We start from the raw sequence: 19,187 nt of genomic DNA, 5'->3' as shown, positions 1-19,187 counted from the left end.
CGGGCGGGGGTCCCGGGGAGGGGGCCGGGCTCGCGGGCGGGGGTCCCGGGGAGGGGGCCGGGCTCGCGGGCGGGGGTCCCGGGGAGGGCCCCGGGGAGGGTCCCGGGCTCGCGGGCGGGGGTCCCCGGGAGGGTCCCGGGCTCGCGGGCGGGGGTCCCCGGGAGGGGGCCGGGCTCGCGGGCGGGGTCCCAGGCGCCAGGGTTCTGGGATCACTAGCTGGGGTCCGAGTCGGGAGTCCAGGGCTCCCAGGTACCTGGTTCGTCTCCTGTATCCGAAAGGAAGGAGCCAAGCACCTGCGTTGGCTTTTGTGGTCTTGGAGAACTTGGTAACTGTCTCTCGTGCCGCCTCCTGCCTGGGGGTTCCTGCAGGAGCTGTGAGGCCACACCGGTGGCTGCTGCAGGACAGAGGGGGTGAACACCAGCCAGGAGCTTAGCGGCGGGGCATCAGGCTGCTGGGTCCCATTCCTGCTTTGTTCCTTCCCCCCGACAGTGAGGCAAACTGCTTTCCTCGAGGCCTCCCTGACGATAATGCAGCAGGAAGGGGAGAGAAGACCCAGCTGCGCTGGGGTTTGCCTCACTGACTTCCCTTGATGGTTCTGCAGTCCCCCTGCCTGCTGCCTTAGCATGGCCAATCCCACCCCTCCTGGTCACACCTGCGCGTTGGGCCAGCCCTGCCACGAAGCTGGGTGGTAGCTCCTGCCTGTACACGTCGCAGGCACCCAGTGAAGCCCGCTGTCTCTGTTTACAGATTACACAGACAAGCCCCTGGAGAAGCCCCTGAAGCTGGTCCTCAAGGTTGGAGGAAGCGAAGTGACTGAGCTCTCAGGGTCTGGGCACGACTCCAGTTACTACGATGACAGGTCAGACCACGAGCGCGAGCGACACAAAGAAAAAAAGAAGAAGAAGAAAAAGAAATCGGAGAAGGAGAAGCACCTCGATGATGAAGAAAGAAGGAAAAGGAAGGTAAGACACAGTCGCAGTTGGCATGTGGTGGCCCCAAGCCCTCCGGAGGGCAGGCTGTAAGTGCTGCGGGGCCTCAGGAAAGGGTCGTTCTGTTTGTAGCAAAACACAAATCGGGAAGGTCCTTCGCTTTGTTTCTGGCTCTTTGTGCATCGTTTCTGAGCCAAGCCGTGGGGGTGGTCGTCTAGGGTGGGAATCTGAAGCGAGAAGTGCCTCCACGTGGAGGGGGGTTTTGGCTCTCAGCTTCGTGTTTCCCCTCAGTTACAGGAGATCTGTTTAAAACTGCTTGCCTTGCTCTCGCTGCCCTGACTCTGCCTCACAGGAAGAGAAGAAGCGGAAACGAGAAAAGGAGCATGGCGACACGGAGGGAGAGGCCGACGACTTTGATCCTGGGAAGAAGGTGGATGTGGAGCCGCCCCCTGATAGGCCCATGCGCGCGTGCCGGACACAGCCAGGCGAGTGGAGCGCTGCAGAGGCTTTCTTGGAGCTTCACGGCTCATCTCTGACCTCACGGCTGGTGCTCCCGTCAGCCCCTTGGGAGGAGCACGGGACAGAGGGAATGCTGTTTTCCCAACATGAAGCATAGCTGGGCCTGAGGTCTTACTGTCCCCCTGAGCTTCTAGAGCAGGGCTTGGCCATCGACTGCTCCTGAGTCCCGCTCCTCGTTAAACTCCTGAGCTCATCGTGGATGGGAGGAAACTAGTACTCGGGTCAGTCACTGAGGCTGTCAGAAACCACGGGGGCTGTGCCCGCCTCACCAAAGGAGAGGCTCCGAAATGCTGGAGAGTCTGTGATCTGTGTGCGGTCACTTCCCACAGGCTTTCACGTAGTCAGGAGGCACTGAGGGACGCGGTCTTGTCTCAGGCGTTTCTTTTCTGGACTTTGGGTTTGACTGCCTACGATTTGGGAGGGAGGAGGGGGTGTTGTACTGCAGGCATTGTGGGGGGCTGCGTTCCCGCAGTCCCCGTCCCCTGTGCAGGTTAGTGCCATGGTGGACTTGGGGCTGCTAGGCACGGTGGGGCACAGAGAAGGTCAGGCGTGAAGTCTGCGGAGTTTGGACAGTCTCTGGTCACCGTGAGCTTAGTCTGAATAGCTGCTCGCTTGAGGTCACGTGTGCAGTGCTTCCCTCCCGTGTGCCTGAAGAGCTGCCCTTCACACCTGCCCCGGTCTCTGTCTCTATTGAGGACCCACTTGAGGTCTGCACTCCTGTTGTGCTTCAACCCTGGAACCAGCCATCTCCCCAGGGAGCCCTGGTTCCTTTGCGCAGCATGGCATTCAGAAACCGAGGTCTGGGTGCTGGGTGTGGCCCTCAGTGGGTGGCACGAGGATAGATCACACGCGTACTCACAGCTGAGAGAACAAAAGCTGCGCTGGCTTCTGTGTTCACATTCACCAAAATCCACGATTTCACACAGTGGGCCCAGAGACGCAGTTAACGGCAGCTCTCGCAAGAACCCCGGTGCGGTGTGTATTTGTGCCTTTTTCACAGGTGAGGAACAGGGGCATGACCAGAGGTTTAGGACTCCCAAAACAATAATTGGTGAAGCTCCACCTCTGTGTCCAAAGCCTCTGTCCTCTTCTTTGTACTGTGTCTGGAATGTACCGGGCCCGGTAGTGCCCTGGATGGTCATAGACTGATGAGGGACAGTTCCCTGTTGTTGTGCTAAGGGTGTTGGCACCCTGAGGGGTTTTTGGGACTGCTGCTGTGATGGAAGTCCTTGCCCACGCAGCTGAGCTTCTTGGGGGCCAGGACTGGTCTGGTTTATCCTGGTTCGCAGTTCCGGTGGGAACCTAAAACGCTGTGAAACATGAAATGGCTAAGTACACACTGGGGAGTTGGAGCTCTCCAAATACCAAAATCTCTCGACTCATCTTTATTTTTTTATTTTTTGACTCATCAGCTGAGAACGAGAGCACACCTATTCAGCAACTGTTAGAGCACTTTCTCCGCCAGCTCCAGAGGTAAACAGATTCTCAAGAGCTTGAGCTTGGAAACATTCGGGGTGTCTTCCCTTGTGAGGTGTTCTTCCCCCAGCTCTACCACCTGTGGAGCAGACCCTTGCCTAGTCTGGTGGGGGGTGGTCAGGCGCGTGCGGGAGCAGCGTGCAGGGAGAGCTCCGTCCGCCGAGTCCTTGCAGGCCGGTCAGGGCCGCCGTGATGCAGATGTCATGGCTGGAGCTGGGACGGCAGTTTGGGAACTTTTAGTCATCAAAGTACCTACCGCAATTCTAAAGAGCATGGGTTTTATTTTTAAGATAGTAATAGTAACTTAAAACTTGGTGAGTTGTATTACATATTTATCATGAGGGGTTTTGTATCACTTGAAAACCTAGATTTGTGGTTTTCCCAGTTTAAATAAAGATGTTTTTGTTTTCAGAAAAGATCCTCATGGGTTTTTCGCTTTTCCTGTCACGGATGCAATTGCTCCTGGATACTCAATGATAATAAAACATCCTATGGATTTTGGCACCATGAAAGACAAGATTGTAGCCAATGAATACAAGTCTGTCACAGAATTTAAGGTAACCTGGTTTCAGTTCCTGAAATCACTGCTATGAGGCTCTGTGTGTTTATGTCCCGTGAACACTCCGTCCACCTTAGCTTGTTCCCAGTTGCAAATTTCCATGGGCATTTGAGTGTTTGGGTTGAGGTCACCCAAACACAGCATCGGGGGTAATGGGTTGGCTGAAATGTCCTCTGTATTTTTGTGTGGAAGCCCGACCATATGTTGCAAGCCGTAGGAACAAATCGGGTCGCGCAGGAGTGTGTCGATTTGGTCTGGCTCCAGAGTGGGTGTATCTAGAAATGCAGTTTTCCTAATTTTTAGATTTATAGGAACTGGGAATTTAATTTTTTTTGAATAATAAATTTTTTATTTTTTATTCTTACGTTAATCACTACATTACATCGTTAGTTTTAGATGTAGTGTTCCATGATTCATTGTTTGTGCATAACACCCAGTGCTCCATGCAGAACGTGCCCTCCTCAATACCCACCACCAGGCTAACCCATCCTCCCACCCCCCTCCCCTCTAGAACCCTCAGTTTGTTTTTCAGAGTCCATCGTCTCTCATGGTTCGTCTCCCCCTCCGATTTGAATAATAAATTCTTAATAACACCTGAGTACATAGCTCTTAAATCTGTTTCTTTCTACCACCTACGAGGTGGTAGAAATTGATCTCGGCTTTGAAACCCAGGGGGGGATCAAAATGAGTGCTTCACAGCTTTGGCAATCTTGTCATTTATGAAAGGGCATCAGTTTTCTTTCTTAGTTTTGGTTAAATTTGGAAGGCTTGGCTTCTTTACTTTCGTTTCCTGGTGATGTGACAGGGTTTGCCGAGCTGTGGAAGCAGTGCCACGCGAAAGGGTATTGCATAGAGTGGGCATTTCCTCTGGAGGGTCGGGCACTGCCCCAGGGGCGGATGGCTAGTGGCAGCCTGCAAGTCCTTCACCTTCCTAACTTGGATCCCAGTTTGGTCTGCTGCCCAGTGACCGTCGTGGATGTGAGCAGCGTCCCCTTTCCCCTACGTTCTCAAGACTGGTACCTTGGGGCCAGCGAAGGACGGGGGCTTCACAGCCTCAGGCCCAGCCCTGGGGACCTTGGCGTGGGGCTGTGCTGGGGCTCGGGAAGGGCCGGGGTGGTTTGCACTGTGTTGCTTGGCTGGCTTTAGCTGTCCTTGTGCATCCTGATGGCTGACTCACCTGTGATAGGTGTGTGCCGCATGTAATTTGGTTAGGGTGACAAAATACTGAGGTTTCCAATAGTTGATTTTTAATATAAGTTGTTCATAAGAGTCTCCTTGTGTTAGCGGAAGGGTTTGCTCTGATGCTTGTAATTACTCGTAGACAAAATTCTGAATTCTGTGGAAAAATCCCAGAGATAGAGAACACTAATGTGCCCGGGTTTCCGCTCATCCCTTGGCTCTAATGAAAAAAACTTGGTTGTCGTTCTTGTTCCTGTTTATGTCTGAGTTCCTCCCAAAGTGGGAGAGCTAGAGACAGAAGAGAGGGCTGCCGTGTTCTTACCACATGCGTGTGTCACACTCAGGAGGAAGTTTGGGGCTTGGCAGGCTTCTCACTGTGTGCAGGGAAAGACCAGTGAACAATTAGGAACATTTTTCTGAAGGTCTGAAAACCATATGTTAAAGTGAAGAGCCTAATCTAGTTGTTTCCCACTCACTTTGAGTCTCTTGACAGGAATCTAGTTTATGCTGTTGTCTTGGTGGCATTTCACATGGGGTGGATACTATTTTTTTTCCCTTTTCAGGCAGATTTTAAGCTGATGTGCGATAATGCCATGACCTACAACAGGCCGGACACTGTGTACTACAAGCTAGCCAAGAAGATCCTTCACGCGGGCTTTAAGATGATGAGCAAAGTAAGAAGCCCTTTGGCAGCGAGGAGCCACAGAAACAAGAATTCTCCTCTGTGTTTTTATGCCTAAACAGAACCTCACCCCAGTGAATGACATGCTTCCATCCATCCGTCACTGGCCGCGGTGTGGATCCCTCTGCTCTAGGGTAGACGTCCCAGGCCACCCTCCCCTCCAGGCGCTCTCTCTCTCTCTCTCTCTCTGTGCTCCTGCTCATGATCCAGCTGTAATGTCTCCTTAGGGTTGGTGGAAAGTTCTGGATCTGTTGATCTGAGCCTGGGTGTCTTGTCTCACTGGATTGCAGCCAGCCTGTGATTTGTTTTACATGGCTGCCCACTGAATCCAGATGGGACATCTTGGCCATCCGGCGTGGCTTCCCAGATCTGTCCCATGAGCCAGGTTGCATGTGTCATGCATCTAGGACCAGTGCCTTGTGCCTGATCAGCCTGTAGGTGAGGTGTGGCTCCTGTGCCCTTGGCCTGTCCCCTCGGCCAGCCCTGGGTGCTCCCGGCCAGTTGGCCGCACCTTTGGTGCTGACTCCCACCACCACCTCCCACGGTAGCGCCGTGGAGGTCAGCTGTTAGGCCAGGTGAGGCTGTGGCCATCCCCATCCCACCCATCGTCATGGCACCCTGGCTGTGAGGCAGAGGTAAAGCCCTGCTGCTCTGTCCTTTTTGATTCTAGGAGCGGCTGTTAGCTTTGAAGCGCAGCATGTCGTTTATGCAGGACATGGATTTTTCTCAGCAGGCAGCTCTTCTGGGCAATGAAGATACAGCCGTCGAGGAACCTGTTCCTGAAGTGGTACCCGTACAAGCAGAAACTGCCAAGAAATCCAAAAGGCCGAGTAGAGAAGTCATCAGGTAAAGAGAAGTGCGTGTGCCTGTTGCGTGGGACACACACCTCGGGAAGGCGGGTGAGGGGGCATCCTGTGCTGGTGCCCACGGCCTTGGAGGAGCTCACAGACGGCTGCTTGTGCGAGGTGGGGGGAGCACAGTCCCCAGGGGCCTGGGTCCACGCTCTAGCCTTAGGTGTTCCCAGGCAGCCGGCAAGCAACCTGGACCAGCTAGGACTTGTCCTGCAGGAAAGCCACTGTCACGCTGATGGACATAAGGTGCCGAAGGCGGGACAGCCCCTGCCGCCACACTCGGGCTCCAGAGCCCATCTGGCCACCCATGTTCCCACATGTGTGTCGTTTGTGAATAATTGTTGGCCCTTCATTCCCAAGAGGTTCCCTCCCATGCAGAACGCATGCTAGTGGCCTGGCTTGGCTGTCCCCGGCTCAGGGGACATAACTGTGCTGCGTTGGGCAGGCTGCATGCTTAGGAGTGGGGGCTTCTTTCTCATCGTACCCCCTGAGCCAGAGCAAGGGCCTTTTTGTAGGCTTGGGGTCCGCAGGCAGGGTTTGCTCCCACAGCTCCTTAGAAGGGATCTACCCATTTGTTTCTAGACCCTTCCACAGGAGAGGCCACCTCCCTTGGGTGCTGCACCCAGCGACTCTTGACTCAGTTTAAGGAAGGAACTCCTTCACATGGGGCTTCTGGCCACCTGCGGGAGGCTTGGGATGCCCCTGGGGACTCACGGCCTTGTGTTCCTAGCTCACATTTGTTGTGGGTGCTTCAGCCCGCCACGGAGTTCTGCCCCTTTTTCTTTTTTTTTTTTTTTAAAGATTTTATTTTTTATTATTTGACAGAGAGAATGAGAGAGAGAGAGCACATGAGAGGTGGGAGGGTCAGAGGGAGAAGCAGACCCCCCGCCGAGCAGGGAGCCCGATGCGGGACTCGATCCCGGGACTCCGGGATCACGACCTGAGCCGAAGGCAGTCGCTCAACCGACTGAGCCGCCCAGGCGCCCATCTGCCCCTTTTTCTAATGGCGCCTTGAATGACACTAGGTTTGTGAGCCTCCGGGCATGTGGTAAGGTTCTCTTCGGGCAGCTCTTAGATGACTGACACGTGAGGAACGTCTAGTGGCCGTTTGGGTTACCCTTACTCTTGGTGGAAGTGTTTTGTGTTGCTGTGGTTACAGCTGAAAGGACAGGATTAAGGTGTGCTTCCTGCTACCAGCCCCTGGTGACCTCCAGGAGTGTTAGGGGCTGGCCCCAGGGGAGGTGGGAGGGGCGTGTTCCCCAGCCTCCTGGTGACCTGTGTGCTGTTCCCGCTTCGTAGCTGCATGTTTGAGCCAGAAGGAAATGCTTGCAGCCTGACGGACAGCACGGCGGAGGAGCATGTCCTGGCCTTGGTGGAGCACGCAGCCGACGAGGCTCGGGACAGGATCAGCCGGCTCCTCCCAGGGGGCAAGGTAGCGGCAGGAGGGCTGGGCAGGGCTGCGCCTGGTTGATGCATTGGTCACTGCAGGGTCGTGTTGGCTCCTGTCACCGGCCTCATCTCCTGGGTGGGAGGGGGCCTCCAGGGGCACCTTGAAGGCAAGACCCTCACAGAAGCTGTGTGTAGTGTGTGGATGCCCGTGGACAGGCTCACCCTTTGGTGGGATGTTGGTCGCTGTTGCTGGAAGGCTGGGCCCACCAGGCTTCTGCAGCTGGAACCTTGTCCCGGTGTGCTTGCGTCTCTGTACCCCTCTGCAGTGCCCGGGGGTTCCATGTGACCCAGGCATGGCCCGTGGGAGCTGCCCCAGCAGCTGCTCATCCTCAGGAAAAGGCCCCACCATCCTTTGAACACCTCGCCATAAGAATAGACCAGCATGTCCAGTAGAAACCGCGAGGGTCCTGTGTACAGTTTTAAGCCTGGTAACGAAAACAGAGATGAAATTAATCCTGGTGCCTTTTACTTGACCTGGTATATCCGGTCTTAACGTTAGCTTGTGCTCTATAAGAAACCGTTAGAACTGCATGTCCTTTTTCCCACACGAAGGCTTTAAGATGCATGTTGAGTGGTAGGTAAAGAATTTTGAATGATAATGTTCTAGACGTGCTGGGTTATGTGAGATACTGAGGTCGGTGTCTTTGTACGTCTTTAAGCCCTCCTGGTGGAAAGTTTGAAGTTGCCTGTGTGGCTCGTGGTGTTGTGCTGCTGGACCCGCTGGTCTGCACCCCTGTAGTGCTCCGGCCCTGGGGTCTCCAGGGAGCCCAGGCTCTGGGTGGGGCCCGCCTTGGGCGGGGCTCAGAAAGACCCAGTGCTGACCTGTGTGTACTCGAAGCGTGCGTCCGCACCCAAACCCCCATTGCTCCCGGCACCGTGCCCGCTTCACTCGTCTCCCTTTCGGGTGTTGGAATTCCACAGCGAGAAACCTGACTGCAGTTACTTGGTCAGTGGCGATGGATCCCCTGTCCTCGCTTCCCCTCCCCGCCCAGCCCTGCCCTCAGGCTCCACAGGCTCCAGGGTGCAGGCCCGAAGGCCACCCTCCTCCCGTTCCCCACACCGACATGCAGGTGTCTCTCTTCCTGGACCTTCCTGGTGGCCTTCAGAAGAGGAGTGGTTTTGTTTGGTGGTTGGTCTTTAAGTGGAAGTGAGTCCCTTGTGGTTTAGATATGGAGCCTCTAGGCCATTCACAGACATGGCCCTTGGTGACCAGAGTCTTGTTCTAGCTCATCTGGTTCAGGTTCTGACATCCTGTGAAATGGTTGTTTCTGGGTAAAGCCTCCTGTTTCAAAAGCTCTTTCAGAAGGGTCACAAGGAACCTGAGTTCTTCCAGTGCACACAGGTCTGAAATTAAATTCGGGAAGGTATGAGAGGGGCCTCTGTAGCCTTTTCCACAGGGAAACCAAGAACCTCTTGGCCTTCTGGGGTTCATCCCAGTTAGGTCATACTGGGAGGCCTCTATTTTGTTGGCGTGTCAGTAGAAACTGCAACCGCAGGATTCTGTTCAGGGGACGGGCATTCAGGTGTGCTTTCTTGCAGATGGGCTATCTGAAGAAGAACGGGGACGGCAGCCTGCTCTACAGCGTGGTCAACACAGCTGAGCCGGACGCCGACGGTGCGTGGCCCCTTGCAGGGCTGGGCTTCTCCGAGCCCCACACACTGCTTTGTTAGTCTCTGCACCGCCAAGGATTTTAAAACTTCGTAACCTGTTTGAGATCAGCATTTCCCCTGCAGAGCATGGCACCAGTGGTAAAGCATAGAGAAGAGTCCCCCCCGTCTGGTTTCATGCTCCTGTACGTCCCCCTTGACACGACCCGTGTGTGATAAATGGACAGAGGGCAGTCGTCCTGCGGGGGCGGAGGTCCTGGTCAGACCTCTTGTGCCCGACAGTCCCCAGCACAGGCAGAAGGACTGGAGCTGCACTCCCACAGAGCTGTGGTTCTAGAAGCCCTCGTGGCCTGACTTCCTGGTCCCATCACCAGTAAGGGCTCCCTGTGAGAAACCAGAGTGCTCAGTCTCCCATTCGCCAAGCTCGAAAGAGGCCCAGACGTGAGCTTTAGAAGAAATACCCTGTTTGATCATCGTGTTAAGGAAGATCTTGGTGGAGACACAGATGCTGGATCTGTGCAGTCTTTTCTGTGGGTTCTAAGAAGCGTTTATGTACTTCTTCGTCTCTGAAAAGTGCTTCGAAGGCTTGCCTTTGAGGAAGAGCAAAGCTCACTTGCACTTGCAATACATTCTCTCACACGCAAAGGAAAATAAAATATTCTCCATTGTTCTCGCCCGCATGGGTGTGGGGCCGCTCCCACCGCCTGGGGCTCTTGGCAGTGTTCTTTAATGTGGCCCTAGATAGGGGCTTAGTGTTCTCTGACAGGTACCCCGGGTGGACCCTGGCTGAATACTCTGGCTGAAATGAGTGGTAACATTCTTCGTAAGAGAACACAAGAGCTGATAACTCCCAGCTTAGAAAGAGATAGTGAAGGTTCGAGAATTGTAGTGGCTTCTGTAAAGTTGATCTTAGCTGGTCTTTGTAGAGAGCCCCTGAGCCTCCCTATGTGCCCAGGTGAGGCAGTGTGGGGGCTGGGAGCTCCCCGAGCCACCTGCTCACAGCCTGGTCCCCTTACAGAGGAGGAGACCCACCCCGTGGACCTGAGCTCGCTCTCCAGCAAGCTGCTCCCGGGCTTCACCACGCTGGGCTTCAAAGACGAGAGAAGGGGCAAAGGTGAGTGAGGCGGGCAGGTAGGGGCAGGGGGTCACAGCAGAGGTGTGGACCCGGAGTCCTCCCCCAAGATCTTCCTGGCTTACCTGTTTTTAGTACCGTATCCCCACGCTGGCTCTGAAATAGCAGTGAAATTCCGGTCATTTGAAGTGAGGGGAATAAAAATGAGTGGGCAGGCTCCTGCTGTCTGCTCTTGCCAGTGGGTGGGTCTGAGCTCCGTGCTGACGCTGGGTAGGGGTGCACAAAGGTGTCTGGAGGACGATGGTGGGCAAGGGTGGGCACGGTGGGGGAGGGAGGGAGGGGACTGACCGGTGTGTCGGCTGCTCCTGTGCTCGAGCAGGCAGACGTTCGTGGCCGGCTTGCTGGTTTTGGGGTGTGTCCGGGCGAGCAGCAGTTTTGTTCCCAGGGGACATTTTCTGGTCACACCGTGGTCCTACTGGCGTCGAGCGGGGAGAGGCCTGGAGTGCTCCCCCACACCATTCCTCTCGAGCCCTGACTTCGTGTGGAGGTGCAGCGATGCCTCCTTCAGGGCACGGAGCCTCTGAGTCCCTTGACCTGCCCTCCCCGCAGGCTCAGTCCGCAGCGCTGTCTGGGGACTGCGCTCTGGGGACGCTGGCGCTCAGGCCCCTGCAGAATGCACTCGCTTCTCTGTGGTCATGGCTCGGACGTAAAACGAGGCGTTGAGGCAGTTCTGGCTAGGCCCCGAATGCTGCTACTCTTGGGGTGTGCTGAGGGGCGGCATTTGCATGCAGAAGAGAGCGTGTGACGGTGGGGGCTGGTGGGGGCCCGGTGCGGGGGCCTGGCCTGCGGAACGCCGGCGCGCGTCTCATGCCCTCGTGCTCCCCTCTCGTGCTCTTAGTGACGTTTCTCTCCAGCGCCACCACCGCCCTGTCAATGCACAACAATTCCGTATTTGGCGACTTGAAATCGGACGAAACGGAGCTGCTGTATTCTGCCTACGGAGACGAGACGGGTGTGCAGTGCGCACTGAGGTGAGCAAGGTTGGCGGAAACGCGGACCGGCTTCCTGCCCGCTCTGCGGCGGGAACGTGTCCCCGGCCCCGCCTGTGTGTGTGTGGGGAAGCAGAAGTTTCCACGTTACTTCCCGTCGACCGCAGGTCGACGTCGAAGCTCAGGTAACTCAGCTGGTAGTGTGAGCGGGTGATGATCCGGGTTGTAGTTGGGAAGGGAATGTGTGTGTGCGTAACCCGTGCCGTGCACGTTGAGTTTGTCTCGTGACTTTATTGAAATGTGGCCTCGTGGCTGTGCTAGACTGCTTGGGCCACCAAAACAGAGCACCGCGGGCCAGATGGCTTCAGTGGTAGGCATTTATCTTCTGGTGGTCCTGGGGGCTGTTGGTCTGAGATCCAGGCGCATGCAGGGCTGGCTTCTCCTGAGGCTTCTTGGCTTGCAGACGCCGTGGTCTCCCTGTGTCCTCACGTGGGCGTCCTGACCGCCGCTTCCTTTAAAGACACCAATCGTAATGGATTAGGGCCCACCTTGAAGACCTCGTCCTAGCCTAATTACCTCTTAAAGGCCCTGTCTCCAAATACAGTCCACATTCTGAGGTCCTGGGGTTAGAGCTCAATGTAAGAATTATGGGCCATAGTCGAGTCCCTGACAGTGATGAAGATGTGGTCTTAAAATCATAGATGCAGTACTGTGTTTTTGTAGAACTGTTTTTGTGTGTATTTTTTTGCTTTGTGTGCCAAGTAGAAGTGGGTCACTCTTACAGAAGTTTAGTAATTTTCCAGGAGGAAAGTAAAATTTTGTCAACCTCTAAGAAATGGGTTTTTTCCACATTAGATCTCTGTTTAATTTGAAACCGAATACAGGGTACATTTTAAAAATGAACAGTAAGAAATCAGTTAGTCCTTACTACAGGAAGTGAGTACGTGTCCAGGTTTTTGTGAAACCAAAGAAGTAGAAGTGGAAAACCAAGGAGGCAATTTGTTGTGGGCGAGGACAGTGTCACAAGTGGTGACCCTCTCCTTTACCCCACTGCCCTGTCACAGCCCTCCAGGGTCAGCAGCCACCTTTGGTTCAGGTGGCCTTGTCCAGCGCCCGCTCCCGAAGCACAGACGGACTCTGGGTGCCAGACAGCGAGAATCCCAGGCGTGTGGGCAGCACACGGAGGCGGGCGGGCAGACAGCGCTCCTCCCTGGCATCCCCACGTCGCCTCCCCACGTGCTCTGTTCCAAGGCACTTCCAGACCACACCCTGAGTGTTGCGACTGCTCCCTGCCCCTTCGCACCTCAGTTTGGTGGTTTCTCCTAAAATGCGCCTGGTGCCGACTTGTGTGTGTTGTCACGGTTTCACTTCCAGACCAGCCCTTCTCAGCCTCTGCCCAGCCTTCGATGCTAGGACTTGGGCTTTTGGTCTCTGCTTCTTTTTGAAATACTTTGGTTTTATGTATTTATTTATTTTTTAGCATTCCTGTGATCCAAAAATCAAAATCACCCTCTAGGGCGTATGCAGAGAGACATGCTTCCGTATTGATCCGTCCCCTCCCCATTGCGGAGCATCCTCCTCAATCTACTTATGTTTTTAAATCCAATAAAAAAAAAAGATAAAATTATTCTTCTTTTACAGAAGTTAGTGTAAGATATCTGGTTGACCCTTGAGCAACACGGCTTTCAATTGTGCAAGTCCATTTACATGCGGCTTTTTTTCATTAAACATAGTACAGTATTGTAAACGTATTTTCTCTCTGATCATTTTCCTTGTAACGTGTTTTTCTTTAGTTTGCTTTATTGTGAGAATATGGTGCATAATACATATAATTTATAAAATCTGTATTAATCAGTGTATTCTGTCATCAGAAAGGCTTCTGGTCAACAGTAGACTGTTGGTTAAGTTTTGGGAGAGTCAGAAGTTAATATGCAGATTTTCAGCTGTGGGGTTCAGTGCCCCTGATCCTGCGTTGCTCAAGGGTCAACTGAATACATATAGACTGTTGTTCACTTTTTTTAAAAATAATTTTCTCTTGAGATGTTTTTAACCTTTTTGGGTCGCGGGCCACTTTGAAGATCTGATGAAGACTCCTGATTCCCCCCCCAAAACTATATCTGGGAGGTTTGGTGCGCCCAGTAAGACCCTCTCTTGTGGAGGAACATCTGAGGAGGTGGGCTGACAGGGCGGGCTCCTGAGATCAGGACCACCGGCGCTGGTGGAAGAATCTGGACGACTAGAGGGTGTGCTGCCTGTCTGATCATGTTCCCTCGTGGCCCTTCCAGCCTGCAGGAGTTTGTGAAGGATGCTGGGAGCTACAGCAAGAAAATGGTGGATGACCTCCTGGACCAGATCACCGGTGGGGACCACTCACGAATGCTCTTCCAGCTAAGGCAGGTGGGTGCGCCGTGCTGGCCCCCTTGCGGGCGCCCACGGCCCTGGGCTCCTGCCATTGGGTCACTGCTGTTGGAGAGCCCATCCAGACTGACGTGGTTCTGGCTAGCTGTTCTTCCCTTATTCTTTTTTTATTTTCCTTTTTTTCCCATAAACGGTTAATTTTCTCTCAGGAACTTAAAAATAGTTGTCTCTATTGACCACATATTCACCATTTCTGGCACTCTTGATAACATTTTTTTTTTTAAAGATTTTATTTATTTGACAGAGAGATAGAGAGCACAAGTAGGCCGAACAGCAGGCAGAGGGAGAGGGAGAAGCAGGCTCCCCGATGAGCAGGGAGCCGGACGCAGGGCTCGATCCCAGGACCCTGGGATCATGACCTGAGCTGAAGGCAGACGCCTAACTGACTGAGCGACCCAGGTGCCCCTCTTTGTAACTTTTTATGTACCCGAATTTCTTTCATCTACTGTCATTTTCCTTCATCCTGAAGAACCTTCTTTAATATTTCTTGTGGTATAGACTTGCTGACAGTGAATTTACTCAGCCTTTTTTTTCTTTGTCTGAAAAACGTTTTTATTTTACCTTTATTTTTGAAATTCATCTTCCCTGGGTGTGGAATTACAGGCTGTTGTTTTCCTGTCTACTTTAAAAGATGCCTGACTGCATTGTTTCCAGAGTGTTTGTGGTCGTTTTCATCTGTGTTTTCCTCCTGTCACCTGTCGTCTGGTTGCATCAAGGATTGGCAGATGTGGGCCCATGAGCTACGAATGTTCTTTTACCTTCTTAAAGGCTGTAAAAAAAAAGTGTGCTACAGACCTTATGTGGCCCACAAAGCCTCAAGGATTTGCTCTTCAGTCCTTTGGAGAAAGGTTACTGAATGCTGCTCTAGATATTTTTATTTTTTAATTTTCTTTTTCTTTTTTTCTTTTTTTAAGATTTTATTTATTTATTTGACAGAGAGAGATACAGCGAGAGAGGGAACACAAGCAGGGGGAGTGGGAGAGGGAGAAGCAGGCTTCCCGCGGAGCCGGGAGCCCGATGTGGGGCTTGATCCCAGGACGCCGGGACCATGACCCGAGCCGAAGGCAGACGCTTAGCAACTGAGCCGTCCAGGCGCCGCTGCTCTAGATGCTTTTAAATCTGAGCCCTTGTAACTGGTTTTCAGTGGGTCATTGTTGTGTCGTAGTGTTCTTCATGTTTATTCCACTTACCAGTTGTCGAGTTTCGTGGACCTATCAGTTTATAGTTTTCTTCAAATGGAAGATTTTCATCCATTATTTCTTCAAATACCATTTCTGCCCACACCCCACTTCTATCATTTTTCTAGGACTTTGACACAGGTGTTAGAGATCTTGACCTGTTCTGCATGCTGTTAATGCTCTGTTCCTTTTTAGTCTTTTTTCCGTCTTCGCGTTTGGTTTCTGTTGCCGCGGCTCCAGTGGAGTGATCTGGTTTAGTGCTGCGTCGACATCTGCTGTTAATCCCAGCCACTGAACTTCACTTCAGCTGCTGTGTTCATCTGCCTTTCCTTCACGTTATGTTCATGCTTTCCTTTAAATTTGGACCTATTTGTAGTATCTAGTACGGCTGCTTTTAAAGTCCTTATCCACTAATTCTGTCATCTCTGTCACTTCTGGATTTGCCTCTTGGCAGATTTTCTTCTGTTTATAGGCCACGATTTGCTGCTTTTTTGTTTGATTGGATCCTGGGTGTCACAGTGTTGAGTCTCCCTTGTCTAGACCATGCTGATACAGAGCCAGCGGCCACTAGTGGCTGGTGGAAGTTTTACTGTGGCTTGTCTCCATTTAGATACGATGAAAATGTGAACTACAAACCAGAATTTCAGAGGCCAGTACAGAAAATGAAATGTAAAAATATTTCATTGGTTTATTTGGATTATACGTTAAAGAATGTTTTCAGTACGTTAGATTAAGTAAAATATGTTACTGTAGTTGAACGTTAACATTAATTTTCGTCGGCTAGTAGAAAATTAAAGTTCGGTGTATGCCCACGTTATATATTACTGCTGGGCAAGGCTGGTCTGGCTTACTGTGTTCCTTTAAAGAACATTGATGTTCTTTTTGGCAGAGTCCTTGTGAGTCACCTGATTTCTTGGGGTTTGCTTTTAAGCTTTCTTAGGGCGGGTTTAGGTGGCCTTTACGTTGGGTGAGTTTGGCCCTGATACTAAGGAATGGCCCTCCTGGGGTCTCCTGTGGTCGCCAAGTTTCAGTGAGGACTAGCTCTGGCCGGGTGGAGTACGGGTGTGTGTCCCCATGCGTGCCTGGCCCCGCAGTGTCCCATCTGTGCGTGCACAGGTTACTGTCCGCTGGACGGGTCCCTCCCGGATTTGTGGAGCTCCTGCTGGGAGCTGTGTCTTCCTCTTCAGACTTTGCCCACCAGCCGCCAGCCAGTGAACTCTCACTTCTCCGCGTGCTTGGCCACAGTGCTCCAGGTGCTGTTTTCTGTTCTGTGGCCTGAAAGTTTACTCCTGGGGCTGCCCCTGGGCACAGTGCCTGAGCCGTGTCTTTATGCTGTGTGGTGCTTATAGCAGGACATTAAAATAGTGGTGATATTTCTACTCAAGTTTATAAAAATTGCAGCACAAGGGAATTTCCAGAACATTATCACAAACAAAAGATTTTAGGTGCAGAAGTTTGCAACCTCAATGATTGTTTTTAGGTACATGCACACAACTAGGGTATTTTGAAGGTGATGTTCCTGCCAAATTGTAAGGCAGTTAGGTTTAGGCTTCTGATCTGCACACGTGGCCACATGTGGCTGGGGTCCCTACGGAATGTGGTCACGTGATAGTGGTTCCGGGTGACTTTGGGTCCCACTCAGGTTGTGGTCGCACAGTAGTTAAGTGTGAGCCTCTTGTAGGCTTTGTGCAGCCTGAGGAGAAGGGTACGTGGGCCCGTAGCCCAGGCCACCTGAGGGCCCTGGTGCCTCTTCATCCAGCAGGTGAAACCGCCAGGCCTGGTATTTTTCCCTGAGACACCGGGCACAGTGTCGGACTTTTACTTTGTGTTTTAAGCTGTCCAGCGCTGCAAGAACAGGTTGGGTGCTCTCCCACTTCCTCTTCATCCTGTCCAGGGTGCTCCCAGGGCGCTCGGCCCACCGGGGATCTTGGCTGGGGCTACGTGAGTTGGGCCCTCCGTGGGTCTAGTTGGCTGTCTCGCTCAATCTCTGCCATCTCCATGGAAGCAGACAAGGCCCAGCTCTGACTTACAATATGGTATGAACATCATGGGGACAACCCCAGCAATAGTGAATAAACTGTTTTTAATTCACACTTGTGTACATGACGTGAGTGAAATGTTCTGTATAAAACTGTTTTGGAAAAACTGGCTTCTCAAACCTGTTTTGATTTGCAGAGGAGAAATGTTCCAGTGAAGCCTCCAGACGAAGTGAAGGTGAGTTGTACAGTCATGTAAGTAAAAACCCAATTATTAGCGTTCCTGTGGGGAACGGTCATGTTCAGCCTCTGATACGGGGTGGCTGAGGAGAGGTGCGTGTGGTGTTTTATTGAGAAACTGATGAAGTGGTCGTCTCCTCCGCCGTGATTTTTAATGACTGGAGCGAGGGATGGAAAGCCACGGTACTTCCCCTCCAGCCCACACGCAGCAGCTGTGGAGCAGTGGCCACGCGGGGGGCTCTGTCTTCACAGGGGCCCGGGAGGGGTGGGCCTGCTGGGGCCTGTGGAGTGAGGAGCAAGCTTGGTTTCTGGTGCGGTGGGTTCTTCCGGCCCTCCCAGGAGGTACTGTGTGCTGCCAGCCAGGGCCATATGCACTGCATCCTTGTGAGTGAGGCCAGCTTGACAGATCCATGTCCTCAGGGCATTCCCAGCACCCAAAGTAGACTGTTTGCATATGAGGAAACTTCATCGTGGTCTGGCCTCGGTTTCCCCATTTTTCTCGTCCCTTGGGAGTAACTTGGAGCGTGCATGTTGATAACAAGCTTTGACCACAGCCCCCGTGTTGGAGCAGAGGCACCAGGCCTCTGAGCAGGCCGTGGGGGCCTGGGTCACAGGTGTTACCTGGCCTCGGTGGACGGAGGGCCCGCTCCGGAGGCACGTCAGGTGCCCATCAGGTGGAGCTCATCGAGTGACAGAATGGGGAGGGTGGCATGGATGTCTCCCCTGAGGGGTGTGCCTTGGTGTGGCCAGATTTGAGATGCAGGCAGGGCTCTGCTCGGGGTCTCTTGGTGACGCGGATGTGCCGTGGCATGGAGCACAAGTCCCACAGGGTGTCTGTGCTGTCGGCTGTCTTGAGCTGGGAGCCCAGCACCCCCTCGGTCCTACCACCAGCGCCTGCACGCAGACAGCCCAGGGCAGCCCCGGGAGCTTTCCGAAGGGGCCTCCTGCAGTGCCAGGAGCACCAAGCCCCGCTTCCCCACCGTCCTCCTCGCCTGTGGCGGCAAGCAGCTGTTGCGTGTCTTTCCCGTTGGCAGGCAGGGTTCGGCCTGTCATTGGCGAGGAGGCGCCGGCCTCTCCTCGTCTCCCTTCATTCCGTTGGTGCTCGCACCCCTCACGACATCTGTGGCACGTGCTGCCGGCACCACTTGGGGCTCCTGGACATCGCTGCAGATGTGGCAGTCGTGTTTTTCTTTAGACTTAAGTTTCAGCACCCCCAAAGGCACAGACTCTGATATCAGACAACATCCTTTCCAACGCTGCCTTGGAGCGTAAATCTCCGTGCTTAACAAGTACGCAGAACCGGCTGATGGGAAGGTGGGCATCAGCGTAGTTTCCTGTAGGGGAGCCACAGGGCTCTCGCCCCCGGGATGCTTCTTGGGGTGTGTGGGGGGACTGTGGCTCTGTGTGGTTTCTAGGGAAAGAAATTGTGAGCAAGCCAGCTTTTTTAAATTGTTTTTACAGGCTCCACATTGCCTCGTGTTGTAGGGTCATCAGGTAAACCTATGAAACCTTGAAAGCCGTAGCTGTGGGATGATTGTCCCAGGCATGTAAGGAATAAGGGCCTTGTGTGGGGCCCTGGGCAGGATAACAGTGCCAAGCCTCAGTCTCTGGTTGCAGAGCAGGGTGGTAATGCGGGGGTGGTTGTAAGACTCTGGCAGTGCTCACTGCTGGTGTATGGCTACTGCTATACTCTGTAAATGTGAGCTCTGCCTGGTGTGTTGATGGCCCAAAGTCATCACTGTAACAGATCCTCTTGAGAGAAGTTATTTATCAGAGTGTAGACAGAAGTGACTTTTATGAAAGTCAGAACAAGCAAATTCTCGGATCACCCCAACAAGACAGTCCAACAGAATGGGGTTCACACCCAGATGAGACAGCCCAGTGGGAGAGGGCTCACACCCCGGCCCAGATAGTCTGACGGGAGAGGGCTCACATTCAGAGAAGGCAGCCTGACAGGAGAGGGCTCACACCCAGAGGAGACTGACGGGAGAGGGCTCACACGCAGAGAAGGCAGCCTGACGGGAGAGGGCTCACACCCAGAGGAGACTGTCTGACGGGAGAG

At 53.3% G+C, this 19,187-nt stretch overlaps 2 protein-coding genes across 2 annotated transcripts in view; one reads left to right on the top strand and one right to left on the bottom strand.

Moving 5' to 3' along the window:
* Window positions 1–625, bottom strand: part of TRIP13 (thyroid hormone receptor interactor 13) — a 21,936-nt gene extending 21,311 nt beyond the window's left edge. Inside the window, exon 1 of the mRNA XM_034998788.1 lies at window positions 578–625. Coding sequence (XP_034854679.1) covers window positions 578–625 — 48 coding nt within the window. The remainder of the gene's footprint in view (window positions 1–577) is intronic.
* A 638-nt stretch (window positions 626–1,263) lies between these two features.
* BRD9 (bromodomain containing 9) overlaps window positions 1,264–19,187 on the top strand; it is a 23,296-nt gene continuing 5,372 nt past the window's right edge. Inside the window, exons 1-11 of the mRNA XM_034998876.1 lie at window positions 1,264–1,414; window positions 2,861–2,921; window positions 3,337–3,481; window positions 5,226–5,336; window positions 6,015–6,190; window positions 7,495–7,627; window positions 9,184–9,259; window positions 10,271–10,366; window positions 11,223–11,355; window positions 13,599–13,710; window positions 17,085–17,123. Of these exons, the coding sequence (XP_034854767.1) occupies window positions 1,390–1,414; window positions 2,861–2,921; window positions 3,337–3,481; window positions 5,226–5,336; window positions 6,015–6,190; window positions 7,495–7,627; window positions 9,184–9,259; window positions 10,271–10,366; window positions 11,223–11,355; window positions 13,599–13,710; window positions 17,085–17,123 (1,107 nt within the window). The 5' untranslated portion in view covers window positions 1,264–1,389. The remainder of the gene's footprint in view (window positions 1,415–2,860; window positions 2,922–3,336; window positions 3,482–5,225; window positions 5,337–6,014; window positions 6,191–7,494; window positions 7,628–9,183; window positions 9,260–10,270; window positions 10,367–11,222; window positions 11,356–13,598; window positions 13,711–17,084; window positions 17,124–19,187) is intronic.

Source organism: Mirounga leonina, unplaced genomic scaffold (assembly GCF_011800145.1).
Source record: "Mirounga leonina isolate KUSES-001 unplaced genomic scaffold, KU_Mleo_1.0 Mir_95, whole genome shotgun sequence".
NCBI classification, from domain to species: Eukaryota; Metazoa; Chordata; class Mammalia; order Carnivora; family Phocidae; genus Mirounga; species Mirounga leonina.
Note: the sequence above shows the minus strand (reverse complement) of the source record. Positions and strands in the feature narration are given on the sequence as shown.